The 25,297-nt window shown below is 31.1% G+C and overlaps 5 protein-coding genes across 5 annotated transcripts; 1 reads left to right on the forward strand and 4 right to left on the reverse strand.

Moving 5' to 3' along the window:
* Positions 1–474: 474 nt before the first annotated feature.
* LOC8269109 (MLO-like protein 12) lies at positions 475–4,129 on the reverse strand. Its single transcript, XM_002517793.4, has 14 exons — positions 3,751–4,129; positions 3,545–3,602; positions 3,253–3,452; positions 2,898–3,014; positions 2,712–2,772; positions 2,498–2,586; positions 2,345–2,419; positions 2,154–2,242; positions 1,983–2,032; positions 1,860–1,900; positions 1,588–1,761; positions 1,449–1,484; positions 1,240–1,368; positions 475–1,143 (listed from the first exon to the last, which is right to left on the reverse strand). The coding sequence occupies exons 1-14, from the start codon at positions 3,865–3,867 to the stop codon at positions 748–750; spliced, it is 1,632 nt and encodes a 543-aa protein (XP_002517839.1). The 5' UTR covers positions 3,868–4,129; the 3' UTR covers positions 475–747.
* A 2,675-nt stretch (positions 4,130–6,804) lies between these two features.
* Positions 6,805–9,327, forward strand: LOC8269108. The gene is made up of 2 exons (XM_002517792.4): positions 6,805–7,698; positions 8,842–9,327. Coding segments are annotated over exons 1-2 (696 nt in total). The 5' UTR covers positions 6,805–7,003; the 3' UTR covers positions 8,843–9,327.
* A 1,545-nt stretch (positions 9,328–10,872) lies between these two features.
* Positions 10,873–12,432, reverse strand: LOC8269105 (trans-resveratrol di-O-methyltransferase). Its single transcript, XM_002517789.3, has 2 exons — positions 11,621–12,432; positions 10,873–11,427 (listed from the first exon to the last, which is right to left on the reverse strand). Exons 1-2 carry the CDS (start codon positions 12,386–12,388, stop codon positions 11,125–11,127), a joined length of 1,071 nt encoding a protein of 356 aa, XP_002517835.1. The 5' UTR covers positions 12,389–12,432; the 3' UTR covers positions 10,873–11,124.
* A 3,256-nt stretch (positions 12,433–15,688) lies between these two features.
* LOC8269104 (trans-resveratrol di-O-methyltransferase) lies at positions 15,689–17,890 on the reverse strand. Its single transcript, XM_002517788.4, has 2 exons — positions 17,039–17,890; positions 15,689–16,110 (listed from the first exon to the last, which is right to left on the reverse strand). The coding sequence occupies exons 1-2, from the start codon at positions 17,816–17,818 to the stop codon at positions 15,802–15,804; spliced, it is 1,089 nt and encodes a 362-aa protein (XP_002517834.1). The 5' UTR covers positions 17,819–17,890; the 3' UTR covers positions 15,689–15,801.
* Positions 17,891–19,623: 1,733 nt separating this feature from the next.
* Positions 19,624–21,189, reverse strand: LOC8269103 (trans-resveratrol di-O-methyltransferase). The gene is made up of 2 exons (XM_002517787.4): positions 20,373–21,189; positions 19,624–20,179 (listed from the first exon to the last, which is right to left on the reverse strand). Exons 1-2 carry the CDS (start codon positions 21,186–21,188, stop codon positions 19,877–19,879), a joined length of 1,119 nt encoding a protein of 372 aa, XP_002517833.3. The 5' UTR covers position 21,189; the 3' UTR covers positions 19,624–19,876.
* Between the last annotated feature and the right edge of the window lie 4,108 nt (positions 21,190–25,297).

Below are 25,297 nucleotides of genomic sequence, written 5' to 3' on the forward strand. Positions count from 1 at the left end.
AATTAGAGTTTGTGGGTCATGTTTCATCCAAACTGAACCTGATCCAAAACAAGCAAACTTTTTGTAAATTTTCTTAAACAAAAAGCAGAAGGTTTACAAATACATGTATGTATATATCCTGTCCTGAGTAAGGCAGGCTGGCAAAAACATAGCATGTGAGTGAGAAAATGGGATACCTCTAACAACAATATCATGCTGCCCCAAATACTGCCAATGGTACAGAGACATTATTTTTGTTGTTCGAAATGATTATCCGTAGACCCTAAAAAGACCAATGTTTCTTTTGATAATTCTTCTTCAGAGCAAGCCACTTTTCCTCTCTCTTTATTCAGGAAAAGAAAAAAAAAGAAGAAAAAAAAGAAAGAGGAAAGCTTGGATCCTACACGTCCAAGAACTCCATTGTCAATTGTCATGCTAACATTATGAGTGTATTTAATTAGCAAACATAAAATTAATTAATTTCACCAGCTCTGCTTGATTAAAGTTGTTAGTATTATCATAAAGACAATTTAGCAACCCATAGGCGTGTGCTAATTGACACATTTCCTGGCTAACCTTCATATTTTTATAAAAATAATGTAAATGTTAATGACTTGCTATATCATCCAAGGTCAAGAAGCTTTGGTGTATTTCCTACTGATTTCGTCAAAGCGCATCACTTGCATGTGGGCAAACGGAGTGAAATTTCCTATGTACAAGAAACAAGTTCTGTTCAGTTTGCAGTGTATCAATCTGAGTTTGTTGCTTCTATTTAATTGGAATATATACTGAGATCTCATCTTCTTCCTCTTCAAAGATTGAACTAATTTCTCCACAAGCTCTACTGCTGTCGAGATTTTTCCAACTGCTTGCAAAGGAGATTTCATCATCATCATCAGGACCTCTGGTGAAGACCATGGAACTAGCTTCCTCTGTAGTGATTTCTGGTGTAGAAGTGATTAGTCTAGCTCTGGCTGCAATATGCCTATGATTGTTCTGCTCTTCATCTTCCCTAGTATCAGGAATAGGAGGTCCCATGATTGCTAATAAGGGGGCGGATGTGGGTAGATTCTTGGAAAGATTGTGCCTTGCTTTCAAATGCCAATTCTTGAGCCCTTTTGTTACTCTTTCAGTGAATACTGCTCTCTTTACGTTAGAACCCATCTGCGACAAAAATTTTACAATAATTAAACTCAGAGGTTTAACTTAGCAGAAAGTGCATCTCTCAAGTCCTCCAATATAAACCAAAAACGAGTTTACCTGAGTGACTAGTGCGTAGATTGGGAGAGTCACATAACCGCAAAGGAATTGCACAACCATGCCTGTTATAATCCTGATGGCTATATCTTCAGTTTCTTGATTGAAGCAAGATCTTAGGCCATATTGATACTGTTGTTTACCATAAAGAGTCAGCTTAGGATGTTGAAAATCAGCTTAGTTTCAGTCACTAACTTGAGATATGTACCTACCCATGCCCAGGTAAAGAATGCCAACTGAAAGGAGTTCTGCAATCATGTAAAAAGGAACTCCTGAAGCCGCGGTAAAAATAAACAAGGACAACTAACTTAAAGCAATAAGGTAGCTGCAGGACTAGAACCAACAAGTTACCTGGATCAGGATAAGTTGAAGGAGATAAAGCAGCAATTTAGGATGATTAAACCAGAAAAATTCATCGCTAGGCTTCACAAGGAAAGTACCTCGAATCACAGAATTATTCTTGCTAGTCTCCTTGCACATTTTGGTAATTATTGTTTCCAGCTTGGTTCCAACAGCTAGAACAAGCTGTAATAGAATATATAATAGCAGACAAGAGTTTAATCCCCAGTTAGCAGATTTGTCTTTGCAATTGACAATATATTGTGAAATATAATTCACCATACCACTAGAGGGAAAAATGGTAGCCAGTAATAGTTGTAAAATTCTGCAGATAAATCAGATTAGATGTTGAGAAAAAAGAATCAAGAAAATAATTGTACTGAGAAATAATAAAGAAATCTTATCACCTTGTGCACTGAAGAATATAAAAAGTAGGCAGAGCATCCAGATCCATAATCTGCAAGAAGGATTGACAGACATTTATACGTTGTTCGTCTATTTTCTTGATGTTCTGAAAGTACGTTCGTTATCCTGTATGAATTATGCATTTCAATTCCAAGTAGTGAAACAATCTTTACCTGACACCAACCACCAGCTCAAAATCATCATCAAAAGCTCTGGCAAGAAATTTCTGGAAGTTGAAAGTACTGCCTTCGGCAACATTAGCCTATTAAATTCAGTTGATGTAACCAAATGCATAGCATCATATATTTGGAAAACTAATTAAATATACACAAGGATTGCTAAACTTTGGCATGAACTTGATTACCAGGAGGAATCCATTGCGAAGTGTGAAGTAATCAGCTTTCGAGGCTGAACCACTAAACTGTCGAATGAAACATACCTATAAGAGGCACCAAGCAACATCATCAAGGCAGACATGGAGTTAAAAAAAGAGGCGTAAGATTATATGAACGCTTACTGGCCAAAGCAAAAGAGGATGATCACTCCACATTTTTAAATGTCTTCTACCAAAAGATGTTTGGCGGATGAGCCTAAACCTCCTTGGATCTGCACTTATCAAGTTTTTAAAACAGGACAGAAACATGGTAATAATCCTGTTGCATGTTGGAGCAGAAACAAAGAATGGAACTAAATAATACATGATACTATGATTAGTAGTAGTCATAAGCTACCGTTAGCAATCTTGTAATCGAGGGATTGAGTCTCTTCCTCCCATGCTTTCCATTTTCTCATCTGCCCAAATTAGCTATCATCTTGTTAAGTTTACTTGCTGTCTGCATAATCTAAACTATGATGCCCAAATTTTTTCTTTTTTGAAAAGTAAAACTTAAGAATGGATAGTGAATTAGGACTGGTACCTTTGCCATTCCAAGAAACATAGTTAATAAGCAGTAGATAACATGAAACACAGCTAACACAGAAATGAACATTTTTAGCTGCATCACTCCTTCCCTTGATATTAGTGATACCATTCCCTGTATCCATTATCAAATAAACAAAGAACATGAAGTAATATCACTTCGGTTCATGATTTTGTTTTTTTTTTTTTTTTCTTTTTACTTGGTTTGCGAAAACATGATCCTGTACTTACTATGAGACAATAACTCAACGTCTGAACTCTTAGCCCAATAGCATGAATTATCACAGCTTACAAACTTTTGACAAATAAATTAGGACTAAATAAATTGCATATGTTCAATTGTTATTGCTCACCTTTGCCTGACAGTAGGTTTCACCTGTTGTGTCAGTAGAAAGGGATGAACTACGTGTTGCAGATGAAAGAGAAGACTCATGAGACCCGGTATCTTTACATGGATGAAAGGAGTTTGCTACAGCTTCTTTTACACAGATCTCTGATATAGGTGCTTCCGATATTGTAAGAAGCAATGATATGAAACCCATTGTCATCATCTCTAAATTAAGCCCAAATCAATTAGGTAACTAAATAATTAAAAACGAAGAAATAATTGGGCAACACAGAGCTTGTTGCTAGGCTAGTGCTAACCTGTTTCAGTCTTTTCAAAGGCTCTAACAAGTGATTTTCTTTTCCTTTTCCTGAGAAACTGATAAACATCATTGAAACTAATGAATTTTAGCACACTCACAACCTTAGAATGATCAAGATCAGAAGTTTAGAATAGAAGAAGCAAGACAGAGAATTAAGAGGAAAAAAAAAAAGAAAAGAAAAGAAAAGAGAGACTGCATACATACTTCAGTGAGATAGTGAAGAGCAGCTTCAAGTATAAGAGAAATGAGAATGAAACACAAACAAACAATTGATATAGCCCATGTTGGTGTATGCTCGAGTGAGGCATTCCCTTTTGCCATATTATCTATTTTGTTTCAAACTATTCTTTCTCTGTTGTTCAATAAATTAGTGTAAGAACAGAAAATTGAGTTATATATAGTGAAACAAGTGATCCCGACAAGCTAAATTGTGAATGGATTCGGTTACAAATTTCTTGTGTATATACTGACTTAAACACATAATCTAGCTAGCAGATTTTGTCAACCTTGTGAAGACTGACTAGAAGATTTTCAATTCTGTTGCCTTCTGTATGTGGCGATATAGAAAGAAAGTTTGTCAGGATACTCTATAATGTCTTAGACTTGATCCTTTCGAAGAAGCAATGTAATAATTTATAGAATTATCCTTTCGAAGTAGAACAACTAAGAGCCACTTACATTAGACACCGTTTGTCAACAGAGCTGGTCAATGTCGTAAGATCATAAGGACCGCCATGTCTACACTTTCTTGAAAAGATTATGGAGAAATCAATTTGCCTACGCATGTATGTATGTACTTGTATTTCTCTAGGTAAGGTACTATTTTGTTTTTTTATCACTTATCAGGCCATTATCGCTGCCATTACTACTGTAAGAGAAAATAAACGATCCCCAATACAACAATATTTAGGTATATTGAACCTTATTCTATTGAAAGGAACTATTAGTTTTGAAAATTGGAGATAGAAAATAAATTTGTAAAGCTAAGGAGATAGAAACCTTCGTCGTCCTTAAGTTGGAAAGGTTTGAAAAATCTCCAATTAGCTAGCCAAGTTTCAGACAGAGTTGTTCGTAGAGATAATTAACATCAAGTTGATACGTACAGAAAAGCGAAGGCATTCTTTGTTAGGACATGAACTTGTCAAAGACGAGAATGGATGCTTGTTTTGACTAAGTACCTCATTAGCAAGTGGTTGGAAAAAATTTCCATTTGCTAGTGCTTGCCATTTCATTTCAGCCAAACTTTCCCGAAAGTCTGTTTAATTCTTAGATTTAGGGATTACAACGAATTTAGTTAGTATCAAGTTGATGAAAGAGATGGACCTTCTTTATTAGGGCATTTGTCATATGAAAATACAATTCATAATAATATGAAAAGTTTTTCAATGATATAATGTAATAAGCATCACATATATTTCGATTTCGCATCCAGACTTAGCTTGTGAGTAGATGTATTTTTCTATTTTGACAATGTTTTAAATTTGAATTCCTTCTTCTCTTGTTTATAATTTTAGAAAAGTGCATCAAATTTCTATATCCACAATCATTATAATAAAACACACCATTTGATTATAATTTGGAATATTTATTTTATTTATAATAATCATAATTGTTAAGTTGATTTCACCACTATGCGTCCTTCGTATAAGTAGAGGGAGATCTATAAGAAACGTATAAAATTAATTTAATAAGGTAATTAAATTGCTCATAAAAAAAGGTAATTAAATGTCTCATGAATAGTTTTATGACTAATGATTTTCTGAGAAATAAATAAAGAAAATTTAAATTGGATTTACTTGATTATTAAAAAAAAAGTTGAGGGATTATTTATTAAAAAAGTTTAGATCGAATGTATTTAATTCTTGAATTTAAGTGCACGAGACTATTTGCTAAAAATATTTATTTAATCTTTGAATATAAATTGAAGGGGCAAATTGACTCTTTGTCCATTTCCTCACGAAAGAAAGAGCTTTTTCGTAGGGCTTAACCCTAGAGTCGCGAACAACATATGAAGAAGATGATATGTAAAATCGTGGATCTATGGGCCTGGCTCAAAAATGCTTCAAGGACGTCTGTCTGTCATGGCCTTGGAAATCGAGAATCATGATAGATAATTAGTAATTTATGCCATGGCCACTAATGAATGCCAATTGTCATTTGTCCAAGTTATGAACCCCTTACACCAATTTAAGTGAAGAGCTTGACCTTCTTCTTTTTTTTTTTTTTTCTTTATCCAATTAATAAATACATTTTGATTAAATAATAATTTTACGAAAAGAACGTTCCACTCGATAGTACTACTATATAGATTTTTATATATATATTTTTAACGAGTTAAATTATTTAAATATCGAACTAAATTTCTTAATTTTTTATTACTCATATTGAGATAGAATTTAATACATTCATAAATAGAAAACTATACAATTTTTATAGAAAGAAAAATTAATACTCTTATAAGAGGGTCATAAAACTCTTAAAAAATATACTGTCAAAAGCTTAACTAACAATAAAAAGTATAGTAAGACATGTATAATCTAATCAAATAAAGCTTTATATATTTGAAAGTTTTTACCTCTTTATAGTATAAAAGCAATTGCTCAATTACTAATTTTTATTCAAAACCTTAAGAAGTATATTTTTTAATACATTCCTCAATTGATATTAAATTTCTCTTAAATAATATTTAAAAATGACTTCTTATAATGGTTAGTCTAACTAAAGTGTTACGACCAAAGAAAAATAGTGTTTGATATACATTTTAATCTATGTTAGTTAATCTTCAATTATGAACTACATTCAATTAGTGCTAATCTATAACTACTTCATTAAATTTTAATCTATGTCAGTTAATCTTCATTCCTAAAATTCATAAATGTCTTGAAAAAGAAAAACAGCAGTGAAAGACGTGTTTCGGAATGAGAAGAATACGGACAAAACCTCTTTAAGCAACATCCTGGAAAATTTCAGTCCCAACGTATCTAAGTACAAGTACAACATTCTTCTTCTTCTCCTTCTCCATCTCCATCTCCATCTGAACTGTGCTTTTCACTTCCCATTAGAACTTGAATACAAAGAACCTTGCGGAAGACATTAATTTTTTGTTTTTCCTTTTCAATGTTTAGTTTACTTTGTATGTTTTCTCAGTAAGTTCCACTCACGTTTCGCCACGTTTCTTATTCCCATTACCCCACATTTAGATCCAACAGCACCAATCAAGAGTCTTTATTATTATTATTATTATTATTATTATTATTATTATTTTCTCTCTCTCTCCTCTTTCTAGCCCACAGCTTGAAACATAAAACAGAGCAAAGCAACCAAAATTCAAGATCCCAATCTTTCCTTTTAAAAATCAAAAGAACACATAAACAACAACAGCCCAATTCAATTCTCCGATTAAAGTTTCAATCTTTCTAAAAAGAATCAATCTTTAGTTTACTAGTGGTGGTGGTGGATGGCAAGAACCAACAAGTACACATCAATTAATTTTAACCATGTCTATGACAAAAACTTAACCACTAATAATAAAAATTCAGCTTCTAACACCGACCCATCAAAACAACCTTCTGGTTTGTACTCAACAGTTTCATCTCCTAATACTTACAAAAACCACCTTTCTTCTTCTTCTTCTTCTTCTTCACGCTCTCATGGCCGTATGCTGGTTCTGACGCGACCCACTCCCAAACCCATCTCTAACATCGCTACCACACCTCCTCTTTCACCTTCTCCGCAAATCAAATCGACCCAATCGCCTGATATTCAAGATCAAGATCGTTCTGAACCTGATTCGAACTTGATATCTCTTCGTCCTTCTGGTCGAACCGGATCCAGTTTGTGTGTTTCAGCTCAGATTCAGATACCGGAGAAGGAGGTGGGCGCCGGTAAGTTCGTGCCGCCGCATCTTAGACCGGGTTTTGTTGGGAGAGAGGAGAGGCCTGGACCGGAAGTTGTCAGAGGGAAGGATGCAGCTCATAGGCAACAGCCACAAGGTTATTCCGGTTACGGGTCCGGGTCTCCCGTTCAGTATGGGGAGGATGGGAGGCCTAAGTCAGGTGGTGGTTATGACAGGATGACAAGAGGTGGTGAGTCAGATCTGAATTTTATCAATCGACCTAGATCTAGTGGGAATCGACCCAATTCTAGTGGATGGTATGTTCTTTCTTTTTTTTTTTTTTTTCCTTCTGCTTTAGATTCGATCAAGTTTTGTTTGCTGTTTCATGTTTAATTGAATTATGTCGTATAGTTGGCTTTTATTGCTATGCTATTCTACATGTTTTCCTTTATGTGTTCTTATTTACCTGAATTTGGGTTTTTATTTCATGATTATGTCTATATTTTAAGGTTTCGATCAGATTCTAATATGCCGATGTCAATGATTGCAATTGTGGAGAGTTAACCTGAAACTAGGAAAAAAATAAAGGAGTAGCTTTAGCATTCTTGTCTAGTCATAGCTTAATGAGTTGTAGAAATTACAAGAGCAGTTTTAAGTTTCAGAGTATTGCATGATGGTGCCATCAAATCACTCTTATGCAAGAGGCAATGGTGTTCTGCATTGTATTCTTTGTGGAATATGCATGTGGTGATACTGGTAGACATCTAGAATTAGTTGCTCTTGCCCACAATATCAATCAAGTAAACATCGAGTTCAAGTAAGTCAGTTCCATTAGTTTTCCATGCAACTGAAGTTATTGGTTGTTAGAGTTTTCCCAAGTTTTGGAAAGAAATTTTGTTCAGGTTGTATAAAGGTTTTGGCTGTCAGGATTGAGATTTTGTGGAATTTGTTGCTCGTAGCAACAATGGCCTACTAGCTGTGCTTTATTCCTCCACATGTTGTGTTGGTGGCAAGGCTTATTGTCATACTCTGTGAATACTTTAAGGTAGAACCAAGGTTCTTATAGTGTTGAATAATGTTGCGCTGTGGTGTATTTTGCTGGAGAATATCAGGCTAACTATAGTTAGATAAATTGTCCTGTAAAGAGATAGAAGCTCGGCAATGAAACAAAAAGGATGCCCGCTATTAGCGTTTAGCTGAAAAAAGAAAGTGAAGAACTTACAATAGGGGTATAAAAATATAAGAATCGCCAAATTAGATAGGCCTTGTTATGACTCTGAACTGAAAGCAGTTTTTTGAAGGCATTGTGTGCCATTGTCAAACCAAGTCATTGTTACAACATGGATTGCAATTTTACTCGAGATATTGCACACGATTAAGCTAAGTGTGATCTTGTCGTAAATTTGGATTATCTTTTTTTGGTGTGAAAATATCTTACTCCGAGTTAAATGTGGTTGCAGAGGTTCTTATGATGATGAAGGCTCTTCGAAGGACAGGGATGGAACAATCTTGAAAGCTTACTTGAATGTTCCTCATCACCTAAGATGCTGTCTCTTGTCCCCCTGGAATTTGGTTTATTACTTTGGAGATCAGTGGCATTTTAACTCATGGAAGATAGGATCAAACCTGGTGGCATCTTTTGGGTTTTAACCCTAACAATACAATCAATTTACATTTAAGTGGTGTAGAAAAAGAAAAGGATTTGGGAATCAAGTTGCATCATTGCTTAGTGATTCAATCTTTCTTGCTGTTTAAAGATAGACATTAAGGTGCCTGAAGAATGTAGAATTTACTCGCTCTGATTTTCTTTTTTCCCTGTTTTATTGGTTTTAAGAATTCTCAAAGCAAGCATCTTGTCAGTATGCCGGCTTTCATTTTCATATTTTGATGTACTTTAAAATAAATTTTCTTTTGTAAGATGATATGATTTAGTTCTTCTGTTTTCATTGCATTTATCATTTGCTGCTACAGTGGAAATAGCAAAAGCATTTGATAGTACTTTCAAGACATTAAAATAGGATGAACCTTATAGTCACTGAATCCAGCTGCAAGAAAGAGCTTTTTCCATTCTCTCTCCTTCCTCTCTTTACCATTAAAAGCAGTAATCACCATTCATCAGCATATCCAATGAGAGTTGAGCTCTAGCAGCCGCTTTATCTTCATTCTGGTTTTCAAGGACCAAATCTATTACGATCAACTTCCCTCCCTTGTCCTTTCTTGGAATTGCCTCTTTACAGCATTTCATAGCTTGATGCTTCCTTCGTCATCCTAGTTATGCAGGATCAACTAATTGTCATATTCAAAACTACAGTTAGTTAAAATCTAAGCCCATTACTCCATCCACAAAACGCAAAACTAAAGCTGCATCTGCATTTTTATAATAAAAAAATATTAAAATTTTGATTTATTTAAATTTAAATTTTAATAAATACCGTAAAATTTTTACGGCGCACTTAGATGATATAACATTTTAAAAAAAGTATTTTAAATTTAATCAGCAATTGTATATATATGCATTATTCTAAACTTTAAAACTGATTTATTTATTTTTTTATATTTATTTAATTATACTGTATTTGTATAGAAAAGAAACTATAACTTTGCTTGAGAACAAGAAAAAAAAAGAAAAAAAGAGAGTAAGTTAGTTGTGAGAATTATAATAACGCCTATGTGTCTAATTTATGACTAAATTTAATGACATAAGTTAATTTTACATGTAGCATTGGTGATGTGGAGTTAGAGAATGAATATCTTAAAATATTTTTTATTATTTTTTCATAACATTAAATATAGCGCCGATAAAATTTAATGACCATTCATGCAATTTTATCGTAAACTAGCTGAAAAGTTTACTGAAAAGTTATAATAAAAAATTTGACCGCTTAATTTATCCATGGACACCACTTATACTTACAACCGGAACATATTCATTCCCTCCGTCTATCTTAGAGCAATGAAAATGAACTCTCTCGCCTCCGCCTCCATCACCACCTAGAAGGGCACTACTGCCGACTAAGACAGATAAGCACAGGTTCCTGAAGGAAAAGGACGTTCTCGCCTCAACCTCCACCAGCCACCAAGCAAACAACCATTACTGCTTACTAATGCTATCTCAAAACTCAGAGAATTAATTTGTGATTTTCTTAAATCGGTTTAAATTAACGAATTCATCAAGTTGCAGAGATCATGTCATCAAAAACAAAAAAAAAAACAAATCCAGAAATTTCATAATTAACTTTAGTGTATATATTACAAAAAGAAATTTGGACTAGAATATATTATTTTTTGAATACTGCAACTATAAATTTCATAGCTATAATATTAAATAATATTTATTTATAATAAATTAGTTTAGAACAATTTTAATTATTAAGGTGCAAGTTGGATATGCAGCTACCTTACATATACAATCTAATGAATTGTATAATTAAGGGGAAGAAATAGTGCTGTTGTTGAAGTTTAATCAATAGAAAGCTTATACAAAATCAAAATAAAAAAAAAGAATCACGAATTCCATTGAAAAATATAATATTACATATAGTAATAGATCAAGGCTAAACTTAAGTAGCTAATCTCTTGATCGATAAGGCAAGCACTGTACCACAAGGCAAATTCTTGGGTTGCTTTTACAATATTAGCTAAAGCATATTTATTAATTAGTTCCTCTAGTACTCCATTGGATCAAGAAAGAGAGGAACTCAAACAAACTGCAAAAAGGCTAATTAATAAGAGGTTTTTAGTTTTCAAGGATAAACCTCAATGAGAGCTCTGGGACCTAACACAGGATATATTTTATAATTGCTGAATCCAGCATCAAAGAAAAGCTTTTTCCATTCTTCTTCATTTCTCTCCTTTCCCATAGCAGCAACCATCATTTCCATGTCAAATAACAGCTGCAGTTCAGTCAAACTATCATCGGGACTCTGATTTCCCATCACAATGCCAATGATCATTACCTTCCCTTCTTTGCCCTTTCTTGAAATTGCCTCTTTGCAGTTTTTTAGTATCTTTATGCATTCTTCATCAGGCCAGTCATGCAATATCCACTGTTTGTCATTAGGCATCACAATTATATATTTGTTAAATGACAATTGTATTGGAGAATGAAAAATCAAAACTTTGATAATTTATTTCAACTATTAATGCAGTCTAGATGCACGGATTCATAGCTAAATTAGCCGTTCAATTTAAAAACTTAAATCTTAAATTCTTTTTCTCAAAAAGTGCCACTCTTAATACCTTAAGTAAGATTGCATCCGCAGGAGGAACTGGTTGGAACATGTCACCACCAAGAAAACTCAAGTTGTTGATACCTTGCAACTTATCAACTACGTGTGGAAGATCCAAAACAGTGCATTTCAAATTTGGAAAAGTTTGAGCAATAGCCTTAGCCATATTTCCAGTTCCACCTCCAACATCCACCAAAGAATTCAGCCCTTCAAATACCTCCTTACACTTTATAATCACTGCCCTACCAATGACTGAGCTATCACTCGCCATGCAATCATTAACCAAATGATTAGCCCTAGCTTCATTCCCTGTATAACCCCACAAGGTCACTCCAAAGGCAGTGACAAAAGGTGTAAGATCATCATTTCGAAGAAAAGGTGTTAAGGAATTATATGGTTCTGTCATAATTGGATCGAGAACTAGAGATATAAAGGGTCTAGTATCAAAAGAACTGTCCTTGAGCAGAAGACGAGAAGCTGGGGTAAGTACATATTTTTGGCTATAATTATCAGAAGCATTCTGCAAATTAAAGAAACCCGAATGGACAAGAACTCGCATAAGACAATAGAGATGATGGGTTTTAGTTGGATGAACTTGCAGAGCACGAACGAGCTCTGAAAGAGTCATGGGTTGACCATGGCTGTTGATGGTATCTGGTATGCCCAATTGAACTGCACACTTCAAAGACATGGACTTGATAAAATGGAACGTCTCATTCCTTATATGAGTTTGAGCTTTAATTAGCTCATCAGTGTTTTCTTCATTAACTAACTCCATTCGCTTATTTGTAATCTTGCTATATAGCTATGAGCTGATGGATACATCAAACCGATAACCTATATATACAACAGTGGGAATCCATTTTTAGCACTACATGTTTCAGTTGATCTTTTTAAGGATTTTTGTCATGTGTTGAACGTGGGAGAACAACTTGTGGCCCATAATTAATGGCATAAGCTAGGCAGCCAATTCTCAGCCATTCAGCGTTTGTAATATCTGAGAGTGACTTAAAGTTTCGTTGTAATATAGCATGTACATTCAGGAATTACCTTCTAAGTGTCGGTGACAAGAATCAAACTCAGGGTCAATTAAAGATTGAAGAGCTGATCCATCACTTGCATTAACTTTGGAGGAGCATTTGCTCCTGTCGTGGCTCGAGGGTCCAGGCTCTAATAATCTAATATTCAAAGGTTCAGTAGGGAACTTTGGATTTGAAATGAACGAGAGTTGAAATTAATAACTTATCTCACTCTTTAATAATTTATAGAATGATAATTTGAGTTATAAATTATAGATTCAATTAGAAAAGTAAAAATTTGTTTCAAAAATTATAATACATTTATAATTTATAATTTTATAAATATTCGAAACAATTATTTATTAATTTGTTGGTGTCTTAGAATATCTCCCACGATACATGATATTATATAAATTTCAATAAAGTAGTTCAATATATACTTAGTTTTACAGGAATTATTATATTATATACCCGTGTCCATAATTAATTAATTAATTATGAACAAAATGCCACAATAAATGTGCGAATTTTTTTCTTTAAATATAAAGGCTACTTTACATTATACAAATATTATTTTTTTTGGTACCCTATCCCATCTCTTTATTTTCTTACTATATTATTATTATTATTATACTGTACAAAACTATAGATCAAACAATAAAACATTACATAAATGTAATATCAATAAATTTCATGCATTTTGGACCCAAGACCATAACACATTGTATACTTGCTTACTCGTTTGCGGATACATGGCTTTATAAAGTCTCATAAATTTCTCCATCTTTCTCAATCCTTCTGACTTTGTAATAGCAAAGCCAACTCTTAATTCTTTCTCCAAACAACAAAAGGAGCACCCACTATTCCTGTAACGACCTTTCTTTCTCCCACTTGCTAGTTTATTCACCAAGAACATCTTCAAATTCATAGATATGAAAATGGATCCTCATCATCTTCATCATAGAGAACAAATAAATAATAGAGATGAACAACAGAAAAATTAAGTTAGATGTTAGTATGCATAAATTGAAATAAAGATGGGAGTAAACTACTATGTCGGTATCAAAAGTTTGGACTATGTATTTAAGTGGTTCTAGTTACTTACTTTTCTTTCTTTTAAAATTAGTATATATATTTATGTTTCTGTTTTAATTAAGAATACCTATAACTATTTTCTAAACTATTTTTAGTGACGTTACCATAAGAAATAAAATATTTATAATTAATTTGAATATGAATAATATAACTATCTAATAATTTAAGTACATATAGTCTATTTTCAAATATATATATATATATTCAGTTTGAAAAAAATATAAAAATGGATTTATATGTTTAGTAGAATAAATTATTAATAAGTCTATATTGCTAATATTGCAAATCAATTAGAAATATTTATTTTTCAATTGCCGAGTTAGTAAAAATAGATTAACAAAATAGTAAATACTCTAAATTAAGATAGAAATAAAAATATTTTTATAAAAAAAAATTAAAATACTGATACTAATTGAATATTAAATTCAAAAGTTTGGCAGAGACGGAACAATTTACCCCTTAGTATTCAAAAATTGAAGTAAGTCTTAGTTATTATATAGTCCTTAGTGCCCAATCTAGACATCCAAAGTCCAAAGTAATAGTTCAGAATATTCAAACCTTTAAATTCCAAATTAATAGTTCAGAATGACCAAATGTCCAAACCCAACAGTGATGGTTTAGGAATGATCAAATATTCGTACTCCAAACTCCAAGTTTATAATAATCAGATATCCATACTCCAATTACTTTCTTATGATTTCTTGAGAAACCCTTTACCCATTGCCTAATTCTCAAATTCTTTTCAGCTTCTGCCATAGTAATTTTTTTTAGACTTAGTTATTAAATACATCTTAGACAATATATTAACATTAATTTTAAAAATGTCAAACTTTTAAACACCACTTTACACTTACAACTAACCATATACCAGAAAACAATATTTGTGCAAAAGAAGCTCTGTTTTTCGTAGTGATCTTATTGACCATATATATATAAGCTTTGGAATGAAGCTACTGCACTTCAGCTGTACAAATGTACTAGAAAGAAAAACTTTCTTTTATATTCTGTTACCATAACTTTTCCAATTAACCAGGTATCCTGTCATAGATTCATGAACTATATTTTGGAGTTTAGGTTCTTGAAGAGGCACGCCACATGATGACTCAAAAACTATGATATTGCCGTTGCCATTTGCACGAGAAAAAAAGCCATGAATTGACAAATGCAGGATCAAGATTGAGAAGTAAAACTGGTGCTAAACTCTGGAGGTTCTTTCTTGAGCAGCAGGAGTGAGAAGATCCTCCTCTTCTTGATCATTCTCAGAGGTTTCATATTCTAATCCTGCATGGATTAGAATGCGCATAAGGCGACGAATGGAGTCCGCTTTAGCTGGCTTCATTTGGAGGGTCTCAACCAGGTGCTTGGAAAGCGTGATGGATTGGCCATGGTTGTTTTTTATGATGTCCGGTATACCAATTCAATTTTGACAATTCTTTTGGATTCATATTATCAATTAAATTAGTTTTCATCTTTTATTTTATGTTTATGTGACTCTTAATAAGAATCTTGACGTTCAACTTCATAACACTACACTAAACATAAATAAAAGAGACTCGTAATTATTCGAGGCTGGGACTAGGTAAATCTCGATGAAGATACTTTAGGTCTAATATAATAGTAATCTTTAACTCATTGAAGCTAATTAAAAAAAGTTTTCGAAGCAAATATTAAAAATATTTTATCTAATTTAAATGTATAGCCTTCTGTAGTTGAATTTTTTTTAACATTTTATATCTAATTTGATGGTAATCACCGCCGAATTATTTTAAAAAAAATGTAATAATTTATTTATGTAAAAATTAATTAAATCAATTATAGAGCAAGCCAGCTCCATTTGGGATTGCATTTTTAAATGTATTTCTAAATTTCTTTTAAAAAGATGAATGATTTGATATTTTTCTTACAACCAAATTTGATAAAAAATCTAAAAAAAAAAAAAATCAATCTAACAAATCAAAGAAAAATAAATGTTAAATCATTTTAATTACTTTTATTTTATATTTTATAAATATTCAATTATTCATTACATCAATTATTGTTTAGGAATAAAAATAGCTACATAGAGATTTTGATATTCTTAAGGAAAAACCTCAATGATTGACCTTAAGCCTAGAATAGGGTTTATATTGTAGCTGCTAAATCCAGCATCAAAGAAGAGCTTAGCCCACTCTTTCTCGGTCCTCTCCTGACCGGAGACAAGGACCATCATTTCAAGATCATAGAGCTGTATGGTCTCAGTTGATTGCTTAATCCAATCTTTATTTCCCATCACTGTGTCTATGATTATCACCTTTCCGGGCCTCTCCCCATTGTTACTTGTTATGGCCTCTTTGCATTTCTTGAGTAACTTCAGGCAATCTTCGTCCCCCAATACATGAAATATCATCTGCATGTTTTTTTTTTTTTTTCCACTTTCCATTTCAGTCATAAGGTGTATACGAGTAGATAATTCATTCCAAAGATCAAATAAATAAAAAAAAAGGAAACTCATTGGGTTTTAGCAGTAGCTTCACAATATTATAAACATTTTTTTACTGTAGCTTTAGCGAAATAAATTTTGTTTAAAAAAATTTAATAAAAATCTAATTTGGATTCCACAGTCACAAGATATACCGAGTAATTTAGCTATATATTCTAAAAAATTAAATATAAAAATTTAATTAGTGGGTTTTCATCTTAAAAGATAAAAAAATTTTAAATAATTTTTATAGTATATTTATATTATAGAATGCCACAAATTTAATATTATCTAGAGTCACAGATAGTGTTGAATATGTGAGAACAACTTGTAGCTCATAATTAATGGAAAAAGCTAGCCAACCAATTCTAGCCATTCAGTGTTTGTAATATCTCATAGTGAGTTAAAAGGTATCGTTGTAATAGTGATAGATTCATATTATGTATATATGATTAAGATATTTTAGTAATTTATTGGTATGTGTTATATACATAATATATAAAAATATATATATTTACTATCTCGCTTTATTTTTATTATCTAATTTCAAACGATATTGGCAAAAGAAATAAAATATGAGCTAAAAATACATAAATAAGCTTTAATTAGATTGCAGCTGTAAAAGGCTAACTGAATTATCGGTATTGCAAGCCTAGTCGAATTTATGAAGGCCCACAAATGGGGGGAATTAATTAATTATGATGTAACTAATGATAATTATTTTTTAAGTTGTTTATTTTGTTTAGGTTAATTAAGAGATAATATAACAGTACTGTGCTTAGAGAAGTACTCTGAAAAAAAAATCTCTACAAGAAGTAGAGATCAATAAACAAAAGGGATTGCAAAACATATATACCTTTAACATGATTGCATCTGCAGGAGGAATGGACTCAAACATATCACCTCCAAGAAAACTCAAATTATGGTCATCTTGCATACCAGCAACCACGTGTGGGAGATCCAAAACAGTGCACTTTAACTCCGGGAATGTTTCAACTATGGCCTTGGCCATAATTCCTGTGCTGCCTCCTACATCAACAAGCGAATTCAGCCCCATGAACACATCCTTACACTTGCTAATAACTACCTCCCTGACAACTGAGCTATCACTAGCCATGGCCTCATTAAAGATAGAGTTAAACCTAGCTTCATGGCTAGCAAGATCCCAGAATGTTTTTCCATGCGCGATACTAAATGGGCTGCACTTGGAGTCGTCATTTTGGAACCATGAGCTCAAGCAATCCCATGGTTTGGTAAGAATAGGATCGAGAACTGCAAATAAATATGGTCTAGCGCTGATGGGACTGTCCTTAAGGAGAAGAAGACAAGGTTTGGTAAGCAAGTAGCCATCTTCGTCGCGATTGTCGCTAGCTTTCTGCAAAGTAAAGAAGCCTGAATGAGTAAGAACTCGCATAAGACGACAGACGTGGTGGGATTTTGATGGAAGGACATGAGGTAGACCAGCAACAAGCTCAGAAAGAGTCATGGGTTGGCCATGGTTGTGGATGATATCCGGTATGCCTAATTCAACTGCACATTTCAGTGACATGGATTTGATGAAGCTGAATGCATGACTCCATACGTGAGCATGAGCTTGGAGTAGCTCATTTCCACAGTCTCCATTAATCAACTCCATTATTTTGTATAATGTTTAAAACTATAATACGAGTTAATTGCTATACTCTGCAATTACTATATATCTCCAATAGCATATATATGTGTACATATATATATATATATACATTGGACAAGTGATGACGGTGATGAATCATTTTCCACATTCTTGCCATGCATGTGAAATTTAAATTTGCATGTGAAATTCATGTAAAGATTAGCAGTTAATGATTGAAGGCGGTGATGTCAATTGCATTTTCTAAGTCTTTTCTGCGTATTGCGAATCTACTGTGAAGATCTGTTATTTCTTTCTTTTTCTTTCTTTCGATCATTGAGGGTCTGAGATCCTTTGCTTTTATGTTTTCTTTTATCAAATTTAAAACTTCTAATTAAAAGTCTTCAACTAGATTAAATACATAAAGGTGGTTTTATTTACTTTCAGACTCTTATTCCTTTTGCTCTCAAATCCTAGGGTTTATCCTTGATCTAGCTGGAGGGATTATTTCATTTAATTAACTTATTCATTTTCAATAAATGAAATTAAAAAAAATTCTTAAGTTTCTATATTATGAACCGAATCTATTTTATGAATAGAATAATGTACTAAATTCATCTAAACAATGGAGGGGGCAATCTTTGTTCCCCACTAGATTGGGCTAATACCCTTTTTATTATTTTATTATTTTAATTTATAATTTGAGTGCCCTATAAAACTAATTAATAAATTAAATCATGCTTTCTATAGCTGTCTTATACCTACTTTGCTATCTCATTATCAACGTGTGGGTTCCTATTACGCAAGGATTTCTTTTACTAATTGGTATTGAAGTTTATTAGTTGATATAAAATAAGTTTATTTCCATTTTCATATTATAATTTTTTTTCTTCTTTTCTTTTTGAGAATAGTCTCATATTTATAGTTAGAAATCTCAATTTCGTATCAAAATCACTTTCATTAATTGCATCACTGTACTTTTATATGAATTTTAGAATACTGTAGTTATAATATTTTTAATATTTTTATATATTTATTAAAAAATTATAAAATTTTAGATTAATTTATATAAAAAGCTTTTTTTTTTTAGAAATTTACATAAAAATATTTTAGTATGTATTTTATATAAAAGTTACATATAATAAATTTTTATATAAATTTGATTTAAATTTTATAATTTTTTAAATAAACATATAAAGATATTAAAAAATCAATCTAACTAATATAATCCATCTAGAATTCACTCCTATATATATATATATATATATATAAAAGAAAAGTTCAATATTATAATTAAAAAATATAAATTTATTACTATTTATTTCAATCTGTAAAATCATCTAGTTTCTATAGAACCTACAACTAACATAAATTTAAAAGAGAAATAAATAGAGCAAAAGGATTTTTCAAGATATAAAAAATAAAACCTAGTAATTACTAAAAAAAAAAAAGGTTATTTAGAATAAATTGTTTTATTTTTAATTATCTTTAATAAGAAAAAAATCCAAATGAACTGTCAACTAGCTATTAGCTACTCTATGCACTATTATGTCTTTGATTTGAAATTAGTTTCCAACAACAAAATCAAACATCCGTTTGTCAAGAAATCTAAGGTACAAATAATTTTATTAAGAATAAATCTCCAAATAAAATAAATTAATTGTCACTTAATGCTTACATATAATTGTTTACTTGCAAGTGGGATATGTATTACACATACAATTTGGTGAATTGTATGAGAGTTTAAAGGGGAAGGGATATTGCTTTCTTGAAGTTTAATCAATAGAAAAGTTTTTACAAAACCAAAAGAAAATCACAAATTCCATTGCCAATTAATGAAAAATATAATAATCTCATTGATCGATAAAGCAAACACTGTAATACAATCACAGTACAATGCAAATTCTTGAGTTGCTTTATCTAATTAAAGCACACCTAAAATTTGCTTGATTCTTGAGTAATTAAGTATGGATCCTCTAATGTATAGGACACATAATTGATATATAAAATATTTATTAATTAGTTCCTCTAATTCTCTATCGAATCAGGGAAGAGAGAGCAAACTGCATAAGAGGTTATCAATTATCAGGGATAAACCTCAATGAGAGCCCTGGGACCTAACACAGGATATATTTTATAATTGGTGAATCCAGCATCAAAGAAAAGCTTTGTCCATTCTTTCTCATTTCTCTCCTTTCCCATAACAGCAACCATCATTTTCATGTCAAATAACAGCTGCGCTTCTGTCAAACTATCATCCCAAGTCTGATATCCCATCACAATGTCAATGATCATTACCTTCCCTTCTTTGCCCTTTCTTGAAATTGCCTCTTTGCAGTTTTTTAGTATCTTTATGCATTCTTCATCAGGCCAGTCATGTAATATCCACTGTTTGTCATTAGGCATCACAATTATATATTTGTTAAATGACAATTGTATTGGAGAATGAAAAATCAAAACTTTGATAATTTATTTCAACTATTAATGCAGTCTAGATGCACGGATTCATAGCTAAATTAGCCGTTCAATTTAAAAACTTAAATCTTAAATTCTTTTTCTCAAAAATTGCCACTCTTAATACCTTAAGTAAGATTGCATCCGCAGGAGGAACTGCTTGGAACATGTCACCACCAAGAAAACTCAAGTTGTTGATACCTTGCAACTTATCAACTACGTGTGGAAGATCCAAAACAGTGCATTTCAAATTTGGAAAAGTTTGAGCAATAGCCTTAGCCATATTTCCAGTGCCACCTCCAACATCCACCAAAGAATTCAGCCCTTCAAATACCTCCTTACACTTTATAATCACTGCCCTACCAATGACTGAGCTATCGCTCGCCATGCAATCATTAACCAAATGGTTAATCCTAGCCTCATTCCCTGCACAACCCCATAATGTGTCTTTAAAGGCAGTGACAAAAGGTGTAAGATCATCATTTCGAAGAAAAGATGTTAAGGAATTATATGGTTCTGTTATGATTGGATCGAGAACTAGAGATATAAAGGGTCTAGTATCAAAAGAACTGTTCTGGAGCAGAAGACGAGAAGCTGGGGTAAGTATATAGCCTTCTTGGCTATAATTATCAGAAGCATTCTGCAAATTAAAGAAACCCGAACGCACAAGAACTCGCATAAGACGATAGAGATGATGGGTTTTAGTTGGACGAACTTGCAGAGCAAGAACGAGCTCTGAAAGAGTCATGGGTTGACCATGGCTGTTGATGATATCTGGTATGCCCAATTGAACTGCACACTTCAAAGACATGGACTTGATAAAATGGAACGTCTCATTCCATATATGAGTTTGAGCTTTAATTAGCTCATCAATGTTTTCTTCATTAACTAACTCCATTTGATTATTTTTAATCTTGCTGTAGCTATGAGCTGATGAAGACATCAAACCAATAACCTCTATAAATAACAGTGGCAATCAGCTATTACCACAATCTTTTTAAGAATATTTCTCATGTTCAACATGTTTAACTTGTATAATTGTTTATTGGAGCAGTTGCATTTCTTTTCTTTGTCTGTTTAAGTGGTCGAGCATTATTCATACATTGAAGAGCTTATCTAAGATTTAAATTTGGAGGAGGATTTGCTCATTTTTGCTCTATTAATCTATGCAGACGGGTCGCTTTCTTCCTTCAACAATATATCACTTATATAATCTTTTGTTAGCTGAAATAATGCACGCTAAATTGGCATGATAATGTAATAGTTCATAATAAATTTAATACTTGAAATTTAGGTTGCACCAATACTTTTAAAATAGTAATATTTCTTTTATGTTATACATCAAAACTTTTCGAAAATCATTGGAAAATATTTCAGAGATTTTAAAGGTGTTTCTAATTACTTACTTTTCATTTATTTTTGAAATCCTTAATAAATTTTTTAAAAAATCCTAGACAAACTAAGAAGGAAAAAACTAAATAGAAGTTTGATTATAATGTAAAATATTATACACTTAAAAATTAAATAATAAAAGAATAATTGTAGATATTGTTAAATTTTATATCTATTTTAATTTTTAATATTATTATAGATATTAAATCTTTTTAATCTTATGTTTTAGTTGATAATAAATAGTTATTTTTTTTATCAAGAGTTAATATTTTTAATTTATTATAATTATGCTATACATCATGTCACATTATCAGTAAAAGATCATTAAAACTAATACTATACCATATTTTATATCTATAAATATAAAAGTATTCTTTTGTAATATTTCTAGAACGTTTTTTTTTTTTTTTTTCTAAATATTTGTATATTTGTATTTTTTCTTATTTTCTTTTTTCATTTCCGTCAAACCTAGCTCACAACTTCTTATAGTCCAGTCCATATGAATATTAATTATTTCTATCTGTTCAAGAAAAAGAAAGGAAACTGTCGGTGAAAAGTGCAAAGGTAATTGCCCTTTGCAAGTGCATTGAAATTGAGCAGCCAAAGTTCCTAACAAAGGCTATTTTCAGCTGGCATTTCGTGGGTTCTATTGATTTGCTGGCTGCTGATCTCTGTGAGGCTTTTATGCTATTAAATTGCAACCGAGGGAGCTTAATCCATTTTCTTCTCTTGTTATTAATTGTCAAAATGATGACTTGTATTTTATTAACAATCAAAATACTTATTTACAGTTAAAAATAGTTATCTATTAATAATAATCTCTTGGTCGACTTGAATTTCAAAGTTTTTACAAAATATTAATAAAGTGCTAGACGTTATTATCATGTCATTTATTCTAATGACTATGTTAGCAAAGAGCTTTAAAAATAGAAGAGAATTAAAATTATATATGTATTGTTTATCCAAGACTAACAAAATCATTTCTCCAATCTTGTGAAATTTGCCACCGCAAACACCTATTAGTTTTCTTCGTTGATCACCTTCACAAACTTCAATAATGTGAAAAATCACTTTCTGCACGTTCTCAGGGATCAAATAACTTCTTTTATATCAACAACTTTTATTGTGCAATCACCAGAACCTTCAGTAAGTTGGAATTCATTGATGACATTGTTGGTGCTTTAATGGCTTCGCGCCATTACCATTTTATTCCCTTCAAAAAAATGGTATTTCTCTCTGCTTTTTTTTTTTTTTTTTTTTTATAAAAAAGGGCTTCATCTCAATATGAAAACAAAAATAATATATTTCTCTTAGTAATTGAGTTCATGATTATCTTGCATCACAGAAATTCAAAAAAAAGAAGAAAATTATTTCTTTTTATATGGATTATATCTATTTGCATAGATATTTTGATGAGTTTCGATTGTTAATATATAGATTCCATAAAGAAATATCCGTTGAAGTAACCGTTAGAGTAAAGAATTCAGAATTCCATCATATAGTAAATACACATATTCATAAATTCTTCAATATCCAAAAAAAAAAGAAAAGAAAATAGGGCAAGTCTTATCCTCTCAGCATGCACAGTTTGTTGTTAGCCTTTATCGTCTTGTGTTTATCTTGCTTTTTCTATGGCAAGTTCAAGATTTTTAAGCAAGTTTGTGTTTATTAACATGAAAAAGACTAGCTTGCTCTTTCAAAAAAAGAAAACATGTCGTCTAAACTAAGCAAATGGGGCTAGAGCATGATATGAGGAAATCTCAGCTTCTACCATGAAACAGAAAGCGAAGAACATAACAAGAAGCAGCAAATATATAGAAATTATTGATACCGTCAGTGATATACAATTATATTAGCTAAATCTTTAATTTTTAATTAATTAATTACTAAATTTTAATTTCAATAATATCGATATGTTATTTTAGAGTCCTTAATGCACCTATAAAACTTTTACTTTTTGATTGAAATCTTTTAATCCTATCCAGTAGATTAAATAACTTGTTACCTATTTAACAGGTGCAATCAATTAGAATAATTTTTTATTATAATTAATTAAATTATGTATGAATTTTTTATATTATAATCTTTAAAATTTTTAATTTGAAATTATTTAGCACCTTTATTATAATTACACACTCAATTTTTTAAAAGATAAACAGAGAAACGCGAAGATTGTGAAAAGAGTTGCAGATCACATTTTGTTTTTGGCAATTAATTTGCAAGAGAATTCCTTCCACTCAGATACCAATACCAAGCAACATAGATTTTGTCGGCAATAATACTAGAAAGTGTGGGAAAATGAAATAGAAAGTCCAGGAAAAGGACAATTCTAATATTAATATATATAAATAATTTGTCAAATTTATCAAAATCAACACAAGTGGAAGATCTGCGCTATCCTTTTTTGCGTCAATATCATTATTTTTAATATAATTGTTGTTATCATATACTAAATGCAAGTGACCTTAGATCCATATTACGTCACCCTTCTTTCTATTTTAATAATATTATCAGCAATACACTGACATTTGATTACTTTTTTTCTATATTATTAGCATTATTAAAAAAGAACTCAAAGATTATTACTTTAATGGTAAGTGATTGGTATTGTTTTCCAATATTTTATTGGATGTGTTCCTATCCTATAACAAATCAATCGCGATTCCGATATCCAATGCATAATGACATTTTTTTCAGATAAACTTAAAATATAATATAATATATAATATTTTAATTAGATAAATATCATAATCACTAGTTAATTATTTTAGATCATAGATATCGATAATTAAAAAATTTATATCTTTCTTGTAATCTGATCTAATTTCTGTTCTTTAATTTATAAATTACATTGAAATATAAATTTATTTGTCACACAGTTTATGTATTTTGCTTGAACAATATAGGTTGGATCCTTCATCAATTAGATTTTTTGAAAGAAAAAATATAAATTTTGATTAAATTTAATTTAGAAGTACGTTTTGAAACAAAAATAAAAACAATAATTATATTCAATGTTTTTCAAATGTGTTTAATAGAAATTTTTTTAATAATCGTTAAAAATTGTTACGTTCAGTATAAATTTTTTAGTTTTTAAACAAGTCTTATTGTATAGATATCATCAACAGCCTTTTTATTATTTTCAGAAAAAAAAAATCCACACATATTAAAAGAATGAATAAAACTTCCATAAGAAAAAACTCATAAATCTTCACTTAAAATGATATAAATAATAATATGCATAAAAAAAAAAAATATAATACAAACCAGCACTAAATTTTGAGATTTATGAAAAATTAAAATGAAAAAAAAAAAAAAAAATAAAAGTAATTTTTATTTTATCTCGACTTCTATAGAGAAATTTAACTCCCGTGTAGAAGGACAATCTTGAATTTATTCATCAATTAGACTTAAAACTAATTATAGGTAATTAAAATATCATTGATAAATAAGACAAATTTGATTGTTATTAAGGTGAACCCTATCTAGTAATCAAACACTTATTAACTCTTTGTGAATGCAAAGCCTCAGCGTCTTTATTTGGTCTAAAAACTAACTATATTTTTAAATTTGTATCTTTTAACAATTTTATTTAATTATTTTAAAATTTTAAAGTAATTATTTGTATCTTTAATTTATTTTTAGAAATATCTTTTAACA

Source organism: Ricinus communis, chromosome 7 (assembly GCF_019578655.1).
Source record: "Ricinus communis isolate WT05 ecotype wild-type chromosome 7, ASM1957865v1, whole genome shotgun sequence".
Classification (NCBI taxonomy): domain Eukaryota; kingdom Viridiplantae; phylum Streptophyta; class Magnoliopsida; order Malpighiales; family Euphorbiaceae; genus Ricinus; species Ricinus communis.